Source organism: Lontra canadensis, unplaced genomic scaffold (assembly GCF_010015895.1).
Source record: "Lontra canadensis isolate GAN:19392208 unplaced genomic scaffold, GSC_riverotter_1.0 scaffold95, whole genome shotgun sequence".
In the NCBI taxonomy this organism is placed as follows: domain Eukaryota; kingdom Metazoa; phylum Chordata; class Mammalia; order Carnivora; family Mustelidae; genus Lontra; species Lontra canadensis.
In genome coordinates this window covers 5,560,522-5,571,063 of record NW_022631089.1, presented here as the reverse complement: position 1 = coordinate 5,571,063, position 10,542 = coordinate 5,560,522, and the positions used below count along the sequence as shown (strand labels likewise).

The 10,542-nt window shown below is 35.8% G+C and overlaps 1 protein-coding gene across 5 annotated transcripts in view; it reads left to right on the top strand.

Moving 5' to 3' along the window:
- The window catches only part of TDRD3 (tudor domain containing 3), a 164,641-nt gene that overhangs the window by 53,584 nt on the left and 100,515 nt on the right, over nucleotides 1-10,542 (top strand). For 4 of the 5 annotated variants that reach the window (XM_032837007.1, XM_032837008.1, XM_032837006.1 and 1 more), the window contains exon 2: nucleotides 8,159-8,243. In XM_032837007.1, coding sequence (XP_032692898.1) covers nucleotides 8,159-8,243 — 85 coding nt within the window. Of the gene's footprint in view, nucleotides 1-8,158; nucleotides 8,244-10,542 lie in introns of those variants that run through there. The other variant, XM_032837009.1, reaches the window with a different exon arrangement.

Sequence of the window (10,542 nt, the reverse complement as noted above, 5' to 3'; positions counted from 1 at the left end):
AACTAGTTTATCTAATATATATATATATATATATATATATATATATATATATATATTCCTTTTTATAGTTTTTCATTATTGGTTTTCTTTTTTTATTTTTTTTTATTTTATTTTTTTTCTTTCTGAACCTCTTTATATCCCCTCCCCCTCCCCCGTCACGATTTGGGATCTCTTCTGATTTGGCTAAAGCATATTTTCCTGGGGTTGTTGCCACCCTTTTAGTATTTTACTTGTTCCACCATATACTCTTATCTGGACAAAATGACAAGGCGGAAAAATTCACCACAAAAAAAAGAACAACAGGCAGTACCGAAGGCTAGGGACCTAATCAATACAGACATTGGTAATATGTCAGATCTAGAGTTCAGAATGACGATTCTCAAGGTTCTAGCCGGGCTCGAAAAAGGCATGGAAGATATTAGAGAAACCCTCTCGGGAGATATAAAAGCCCTTTCTGGAGAAATAAAAGAACTAAAATCTAATCAAGTTGAAATCAAAAAAGCTATTAATGAGGTGCAATCAAAAATGGAGGCTCTCACTGCCAGGATAAATGAGGCAGAAGAAAGAATTAGGGATATAGAAGACCAAATGACAGAGAATAAAGAAGCTGAGCAAAAGAGGGACAAACAGCTACTGGACCACGAGGGCAGAATTCGAGAGATAAGTGACACCATAAGACGAAACAACATTAGAATAATTGGGATTCCAGAAGAAGAAGAAAGAGAGAGGTGAGCAGAAGGTATATTGGAGAGAATTATTGGAGAGAATTTCCCCAATATGGCAAAGGGAACAAGCATCAAAATCCAGGAGGTGCAGAGAACCCCCCCTCAAAATCAATAAGAATAGGTAGGTGCACACCCCGTCACCTAATAGTAAAATTTACAAGTCTTAGTGACAAAGAGAAAATCCTAAAAGCAGCCCGGGAGAAGAAGTCTGTAACATACAATGGTAAAAATATTAGATTGGCAGCAGACTTATCCACAGAGACCTGGCAGGCCAGGAAGAGCTGGCATGATATATTCAGAGTACTAAACGAGAAAAACATGCAGCCAAGAATACTATATCCAGCTAGGCTATCATTGAAAATATAAGGAGAGATTAAAAGCTTCCAGGACAAACAAAAACTGAAAGAATTTGCAAACAACAAACCAGCTCTACAGGAAATATTGAAAGGGGCCCTCTAAGCAAAGAGAGAGCCTAAAAGTAGTAGATCAGAAAGAACAGAAACAATATACAATAACAGTCACCTTACAGGCAATACAATGGCACTAAATTCATATCTCTCAATAGTTACCCTGAATGTTAATGGGCTAAATGCCACAATCAAAAGACACAGGGTATCAGAATGGATTAAAAAGCAAAACCCATCTATATGTTGCCTACAAGAAACTCATTTTAAACCCGAAGACACTTTCAGATTTAAAGTGAGGGGGTGGAAAAGAATTTACCATGCTAATGGACATCAGAAGAAAGCAGGAGTGGCAATCCTTATATCAGATCAATTAGATTTTAAGCCAAAGACTATAATAAGAGATGAGGAAGGACACTATATCATACTCAAAGGATCTGTCCAACAAGAAGATCTAACAATTTTAAATATCTATGCCCCTAACATGGGAGCAGCCAACTATATAAACCAATTAATAACAAAATCAAAGAAACACATCAACAATAATACAATAATAGTAGGGGACTTTAACACTCCCCTCATTGAAATGGACAGATCATCCAAGCAAAAGATCAACAAGGAAATAAAGGCCTTAAATGACACACTGGACCAGCTGGATATCACAGATATATTCAGAACATTTCATCCCAAAGCAACAGAATACACATTCTTCTCTAGTGCACATGGAACATTCTCCAGAATAGATCACATCCTCGGTCCTAAATCAGGTCTCAACCGGTATCAAAAGATTGGGATCATTCCCTGCATATTTTCAGACCACAATGCTCTGAAGCTAGAACTCAATCACAAGCGGAAATTTGGAAAGAACCCAAATACATGGCGACTAAACAGCATCCTTCTAAAGGATAAATGGGTCAACCAGGAAATCAAAGAAGAATTGAAAAAATTCATGGAAACAAATGATAATGAAAATACAACGGTTCAAAATCTGTGGGACACAACAAAGGCAGTCCCGAGAGGAAAATATATAGTGGTACAAGCCTTTCTCAAGAAACAAGAAAGGTCTCAGGTACACAACCTAACCCTACACCTAAAGGAGCTGGAGAAAGAACAAGAAAGAAACCCTAACCCCAGCAGGAGAAGAGAAATCATAAAGATCAGAGCAGAAATCGATGAAATAGAAACCAAAAAAACAATAGAACAAATCAACGAAACTAGGAGCTGGTTCTTTGAAAGAATTAATAAGATTGATAAACCCCTGGCCAGACTTATCAAAAAGAAAAGAGAAAGGACCCAAATAAATAAAATCATGAATGAAAGTGGAGAGATCACAACTAACACCAAAGAAATACAGACAATCATAAGAACATATTATGAGCAACTCTATGCCAACAAATTTGACAATCTGGAAGAAATGGATGCATTCCTAGAGACATATAAACTACCACAACTGAACCAGGAAGAAGTAGAAAGCCTGAACAGACCCATAACCAGTAAGGAGATTGAAACAGTCATCAAAAATCTCCAAACAAACAAAAGCCCAGGGCCAGACGGCTTCCCGGGGGAATTCTACCAAACATTTAAGGAAGAACTAATTCCTATTCTCCTGAAACTGTTCCAAAAAAATAGAAATGGAAGGAAAACTTCCAAACTCATTTTATGAGGCCAGCATCACCTTGATCCCCAAACCAGACAAGGATCCCATCAAAAAAGAGAACTACAGACCAATATCCTTGATGAACACAGATGCAAAAATTCTCACCAAAATACTAGCCAGTAGGATTCAACAGTACCTTAAAAGGATTATTCACCACGACCAAGTGGGATTTATTCCAGGGCTGCAAGGTTGGTTCAACATCCGCAAATCAATCCATGTGATACAACACATTAATAAAAGAAAGAACAAGAACCATATGATACTCTCCATAGATGCTGAAAAAGCATTTGACAAAGTACAGCATCCCTTCCTGATCAAAACTCTTCAAAGTGTAGGGATAGAGGGCACATACCTCAATATTATCAAAGCCATCTATGAAAAACCCATCGCAAATATCATTCTCAATGGAGAAAAACTGAAAGCATTTCTGCTAAGGTCAGGAGCACAGCAGGGATGTCCGTTATCACCACTGCTATTCAACATAGTACTAGAAGTCCTAGCCTCAGCAATCAGACAACAAAAAGAAATTAAAGGCATCCAAATCGGCAAAGAAGAAGTCAAACTATCACTCTTCGCAGATGATATGATACTATATGTGGAAAACCCAAAAGACTCCACTCCAAAACTGCTAGAACTGGTACAGGAATTCAGTAAAGTGTCAGGATATAAAATCAATGCACAGAAATCAGTTGCATTTCTCTACACCAACAAGAAGACAGAAGAAAGAGAAATTAAGGAGTCAATCCCATTTACAATTGCACCCAAAAGTATAAGATACTTAGGAATAAACCTAACCAAAGAGACTAAGAATCTATACACAGAAAACTATAAAGTACTCATGAAAGAAATTGAGGAAGACACAAAGAAATGGAAAAATGTTCCATGCTCCTGGATTGGAAGAATAAATATTGTGACAATGTCTGTGCTACCTAAAGCAATCTACACATTTAATGCAATTCCTATCAAAGTACCATCCATTTTTTTCAAAGAAATGGAACAAATAATCCTAAAATTTATATGGAATCAGGAAAGACCTCGAATAGCCAAAGGAATATTGAAAGAGAAAGCCAAAGTTGGTGGCATCACAATTCCAGACTTCAAGCTCTACTCCAAAGCTGTCATCATCAAGACAGCATGGTACTGGCACAAAAACAGACACATAGATCAATGGAACAGAATAGAGAGCCCAGAAATAGACCCTCAACTCTATGGTCAACTAATCTTCGACAAAGCAGGAAAGAATGTCCAATGGAAAAAAGACAGCCTCTTCAATAAATGGTGTTGGGAAAATTGGACAGCCACATGCAGAAGAATGAAACTGGATCATTTCCTTACACCACACACAAAAATAGACTCAAAATGGATGAAGGACCTCAATGTGAGAAAGGAATCCATGAAAATCCTTGAGGAGAACACAGGCAGCAACCTCTTCGACCTCAGCCACAGCAACATCTTCCTAGGAACATCGCCAAAGGCAAGCGAAGCAAGGGCAAAAATGAACTATTGGGATTTTATCAAGATCAAAAGCTTTTGCACAGCAAAGGAAACAGTTAACAAAACCAAAAGACAACTGACAGAATGGGAGAAGATATTTGCAAACGACATATCAGATAAAAGGCTAGTGTCCAGAATCTATAAAGAACTTAGCAAACTCAACACCCAAAGAACAAATAATCCAATCAAGAAATGGGCAGAAGACATGAACAGACATTTCTGCCAAGAAGACATCCAGATGGCCAACAGACACATGAAAAAGTGCTCCATATCACTCGGCATCAGGGAAATACAAATCAAAACCACAATGAGATACCACCTCACACCAGTCAGAATGGCTAAAATTAACAAGTCCGGAAATGACAGATGCTGGCGAGGATGCGGAGAAAGGGGAACCCTCCTACACTGTTGGTGGGAATGCAAGCTGGTGCAACCACTCTGGAAAACAGCATGGAGGTTCCTCAAAATGTTGAAAATAGAACTACCCTATGACCCAGCATAATTGCACTGCTGGGTATTTACCCTAAAGATACAAACGTAGTGATCCGAAGGGGCACGTGCACCCGAATGTTTATAGCAGCAATGTCTACAATAGCCAAACTATGGAAAGAACCTAGATGTCCATCAACAGACGAATGGATAAAGAAGAGGTGGTATATATACACAATGGAATACTATGCAGCCATCAAAAGAAATGAAATCTTGCCATTTGCGACGACGTGGATGGAACTAGAGGGTATCATGCTTAGCGAAATAAGTCAATCGGAGAAAGACAACTATCATATGATCTCCCTAATATGGGGGAGAGGAGATGCAACATGGGGGTTAAGGGGATAGGAGAAGAGTAAATGAAGCAAGATGGGATTGGGAGGGAGATAAACCATAAGTGACTCTTAATCTGACAAAACAAACTGAGGGTTGCTGGGGGGCGGGGGGGTGGGGTTATTATGGACATTGAGGAGGGTATGTGCTATGGTGAGTGTGGTGAAGTGTGTAAACCTGGCGATTCACAGACCTGTAGCCCTGGGGGGAAAAATATATGTTTATAAAAAATAAAATAAAATAAAAAGAAAAGGAAAAAAAAAAGAATTGCATGTTGTAATGAAAAGACTGGTGAACTGGGAGTCAGGGGGCAATCTTGTCTTAACTTTGTGTCACTTAATTTTCTATTTTGGGGAAGTTCTGTTAACGTCTTTGGGCCTTCTTTTCCTCACCTGTAGAACTGAAGAGGTAAACTTTGATTATTTTATTTTATTTTTTAAAGATTTTATTTATTTATTTGACAGAGATCACAAGTAGGCCGAGAGGCAGGCAGAGAGAGAGCAGAAGGCAAGCAGGCTCCCTGCTGAGCAGAGAGCTCCATCCCAGGACCCTGGGATCATGACCTAAGCTGAAGGCAGAGGCTTTATTTATTTATTTATTTAAGGATTTAATTTATTTATTTGACAGAGAGAGATCACAAGTAGGCAGAGAGGCAGGCAGAGAGAGAGCAGGGAGCAGGCTCCCCGCTGAGCAGAGAGCCCAATGCTGGGCTCCATCCCAGGACCCTGAGATCATGACCTGAGCCAAAGGCAGAGGCTTAATCCACTGAGCCACCCAGGCGCCCTAAGGCAGAGCCTTTAACCCACTGAGCCACCCAGGTTCCCCAAATTTTGATTATTTTAAAGATTTATTCCAGATCATCTCACTTCCTATGACCTTTTAAATTCTAAAGGTAATACCTTTCTAGAAAAACGAAGTATTTTATTAGTCATTGCATATTATTTCCACATTGTGTAGGAATTTTGAAAGTTGTGTTTTTGTTATTACTCAATCAGCATATCTGATCAATCACCATATCTCTTTGTGTACTGTTGCTTTCTATAATCCATCATAATCTATACTCATCTCTCATTTCTTCCCCATTTTCCAGCCAGAATATTATAGGTTATTATCACTAGAATCTATTTTACTCTTCTTACTTTTATGTTGTTGCTTATACTATTCCCTTTTGTGCATTCTTTCCCATCCCCTAGCTGCTTTGAGGCCCTGTAATGTTTCATTTATAATATTTTGGCCTTGCATGTTTATATATTTATTGTGTTGTGCTCTTTATGAGGCAGTGAACTTCTTGAAGGCAGGTGTTTAATTTTCATCATTTTACTAATCTTATTACTGACTCACATACTACTTTTCACAGAAATAGGGACTAAATGTTTCTAAAACTGAATTTGTAAGATGATTAATGGCATATAGTCAGTGGGTAGGCCTAATGAAAATTTAACAACATAGTAAGGAAATTAACAGCCATTTTGAATTAAAGCAGTGTTTCAACCATCTGTGCTGACTATAGACATTTATATTCCCTGATCACTTGTGTACTATGATATTACTGTCTCCCCTGCTTTCATTCTTACTGACTTATGTACATACTTAACACTTCTGTTTTTCCTCTGTAACCTGGTTAACTACTTGCCTTCTTTCATCATTGTAGTTTAGTACTGCCGTGGTCTTCAACTCATACATTCTTGCTTTGATATGTATACTTTTATCTTTTATGTCTTGTTCTAGGCTTATCAACTTTAATCTCTTATTGTTCTTTTGCATTCTTCAATTTCCATTTCTTTTCACTTGCTCCTTCATTTTTGAGAAATTATTCAGTCTGTGTTCTTTAAAGACTTGTTGGTTGTTGTCTCTAGGTAGAATTTATATTGATGTGTGTCTTAGAATCACTCCAATGTTGGGTATTGGTGGTCGAATTGCTGGCTATCAGGAACGAGCTTGCTGTCAGATTAACACTCCTGTATCTTTTCAGTGGGACAATGTCTGCAGCGGCAATGTTGGCACCAGCCTTTTTGTTAAAGTAGTTGATACTGATTATAAAAGATGTGAGATGGGTGGTGCCTGGCTGACTCAGTTGGTAGAGTGTGCGACTCTTGAGCCCCATGTTGAGTATAGAGATTACTTAAAAATAAAATCTTAAAAAAAGTAAAAGATGTGAGATGTTAATGGGCATTTGTACAGGTGGATTTTGGGGGAGATAATACCTGAATTCTAGAATTTATCAAAGAATTTTAAAATGCCTGCATTGAGCCATGAATTGGGCATTTGTACAGGTGGATTTTGGGGGAAATAATACCTGAATTCTAGAATTTATCAAAGAATTTTAAAATGCCTGCATTGAACCATGAATGAATGGGTAGAAATGATTCTCTCCCTGGAATCAATAATCTTTTTACTCTTGAATTAATTATTGTCTGCAACAGATGTGATACTGGTTTAGACTGAATAAAAGATCAAAAGGCAATAAGACAATGATTAAAAAAAACTGAAAAGAGAACAGGAAAAGTAAAAGGTATAAGCTAAAAAGTTGCCTATCTTTGTGCCACTTTAAGTCAATAATATTTACTAAATCTTTCTCGGGAATGTAATGTCCAGGGAAGGGAACCTGAGAAGATAATTTAAGAAAGTAGCAGACAGAGGAAATTGTCATGGATTAAGTTTAAATCTGTTATTTTTAGTTCTATTTTTATAGCACATCTGGAATCTCTAAGAACTTCTGTATTAACAAATATTTAAGACAGATACTATATTTGCATAATAGTAGGAGTAGCTCATACATTCATTAAGAAGTATTTTGATATTTAAATGGCTTTTCTCAGAAAGCGTATGGATAATTTTATTGATACAGCATCCCTTTAAGGATATAAAAGAGGGAAAATATGTGTTACCCATTTGTTCTATCAGAGATGGTAAATAAATGGAATATCCAGGGCTCTTTCCCTAATTTATGGTAGAAGCTTTTTATAGTATGGAACAAAATTGCATGTTGACTTAAGAATATAATTTGGTTAATTTTGATTTTAGGAAATATTAAGTCATTTATTTTATTTTAACAGGTATCTTTCAGATGAAGGCATTGAAGCTTGCACAAGTTCTCCTGACAAAGTCAATATAAATGACATCATCCTGATTGCTCTCAATGTAGGTTTTATTTATTAACTTATAAACATTTTAAATCTAGAAGCTTTCATGAAAAATGTCTTACAGAATAATCTGGATTTTAAGAAAAGTATATGGAGGACATCTTTTGGTTTTACTGTGTGTTTTAAGTTGCAGTGATGTTTGTTGAACTCGGTAATCTCATATCAACCCAATTTTTAGAAATTTTGTCTCTTATAACAACTGTTATATAGAATCCAATAAGAAAGGAAAAAAATGCAATTAAGATTCCCATTTCCCCCCAGTGATCAGAGACTTTCATAACATTTACAGTAGATATATAATAGCAGAAACTACTATTCATATTTATTAAAACAAATCATTTTATTAACATAGGAACTCCAGGTAGGTTATAGCTTTTTGACAGTTGTATTTTTTGTTCCAAAATAACTTATCCTGTGGATAAAAGTAATGTATATTGTAGAACACTTCAGAAAACAAAATTAAAATAAGAAAATTAAGGCTATCCATAATTACAGTTATGTTGTATATATATTTCTTTTCAATCTCTCTCCTTCTACCTATCTCTATCGCTGTATCTTTTCCATAATTGGGATTTGCTTTTGGATTTTTTTGAAGAGTTATAAAAATTGTTTGAAATTTAGGTGTAAGTAAATGAATATTCTTTTTTTCATCTTTCCAGTTACCCCATTGAGAGCATTTTCAAATTATCTTTATAATAACAGTCTATTAAATGTATAATTTAATCTATTAAATTAAATTTATACATTGTGATAGTCAACAAAATTCATAAGAGAATTACTTATTCTCTTATTCATAAAAGAATGACAGATCCACCATATCACTGCAACACAGGTATAATGTGAAGCAGAAATGGCAGCAACTGATAACATTTAAAATATGAATAAATATATAACTGTGTATAACTTTTTATTTTTATGTTAATTTATATACAATTAAATGGACTTACACAGATAAAATTTATGTTTTGAATTCTGTCATTTTTTTCAGCTTCTTTGAATTTTATTCAATAAAACTAACAAGGTCATTTTTTGTTTCTGAGCTAAGAATGTAGGTTTTTAATAAAAGAATAAAAAATTTTAAAGTGAGATTTAGAGGGGCATCTGGGTGGCTCAGTGGGTTAAGCCTCTGCCTTCGGCTCAGGTTATGATCTCAAGGTTCTGGGATCGAGCCCTGCATCATGGGCTCTCTGCTCAGCAGGGAGTCTACTTCCCGCTCTGTCTCTGCCTGCATCTCTGCCTACTTGTGATCTCTGTCCATCAAGTAAATAAAATAAAAATCTTTAAAAAAAAAAAAAAAGTAAACTTTAGAAATTATGCATGTTGTCTGTGACTACAAATGGAAATATTCCCTATGCACTTTAACTTTTTTTTTTACTTGTACCCTAATAAGTGAGTTCTACTTTTAAAAAATATTGAAAGAACTCTATTAATTAAAGAAAAATTCTAAAGATGATGAAGTATTTGTGACAGTCTTCTCTTCCTTTCCTTTTTTTCTCTTTTTTTTTGCTCTTCTTTTTCTTATTTATGAACTTGGGTAAATAACAATGATCTCTCTATAATTGGATGTGAAACTATAAATAAAGTAAATCAAGATGAAGTATTTGTCCTATGTATATAAGAGGTACATGATGACCATTATTTTATGAATTAATTTGTCTTTATAATTCTCTCTGAAATATATGGTTGAATATGCCAATCCAAGCTTTCATGCCATACAATAGGAAAAAGAATTATCTTTAATTAGGATGAAGTCTACACCAGACAGATAATTTACCTTTCAAGCTTATGACCTTTAAATAAAGTCAGGCATTTGTAGTATTTCTGTTGAATTTTTTTCAGCTTTTGAAATATTAGGGTCTATTAGTCACTAGTTAAAAAAGAGTTGTATTATTGATTCTTATTATATATAACTTACTACATATTGGGAGAATAATCCATTCATAAGCTTTCTTATGTCCCCCTCCTCCCATTCGGGACACACTGACTTGTTCCTTTATCTAGCAATGAAAATGCAATAATATATGTATAGGTTTTCCACACTACCCAAAAGTAGAACATTCCTGGGGCATGTGGGTGGCTTAGTTCAGTTGAACATCTGACTCTTGAGTTCCACGCTCGGTGTGGAACCTGCCTAAGAGTCTCTTTCTCCTTCTTCTATCCCTCCACCCCGACCCCTCCAGCTCATGTGTGTGCTTCTCTCTCTCTCTTTCAAAAAAAAAAAAGTAAAATTAAAAAAAATATATAAGACATTCGGGCAAAACCTTTTGTAAGCCAAAATGATGTAGAATGAAGAAGTA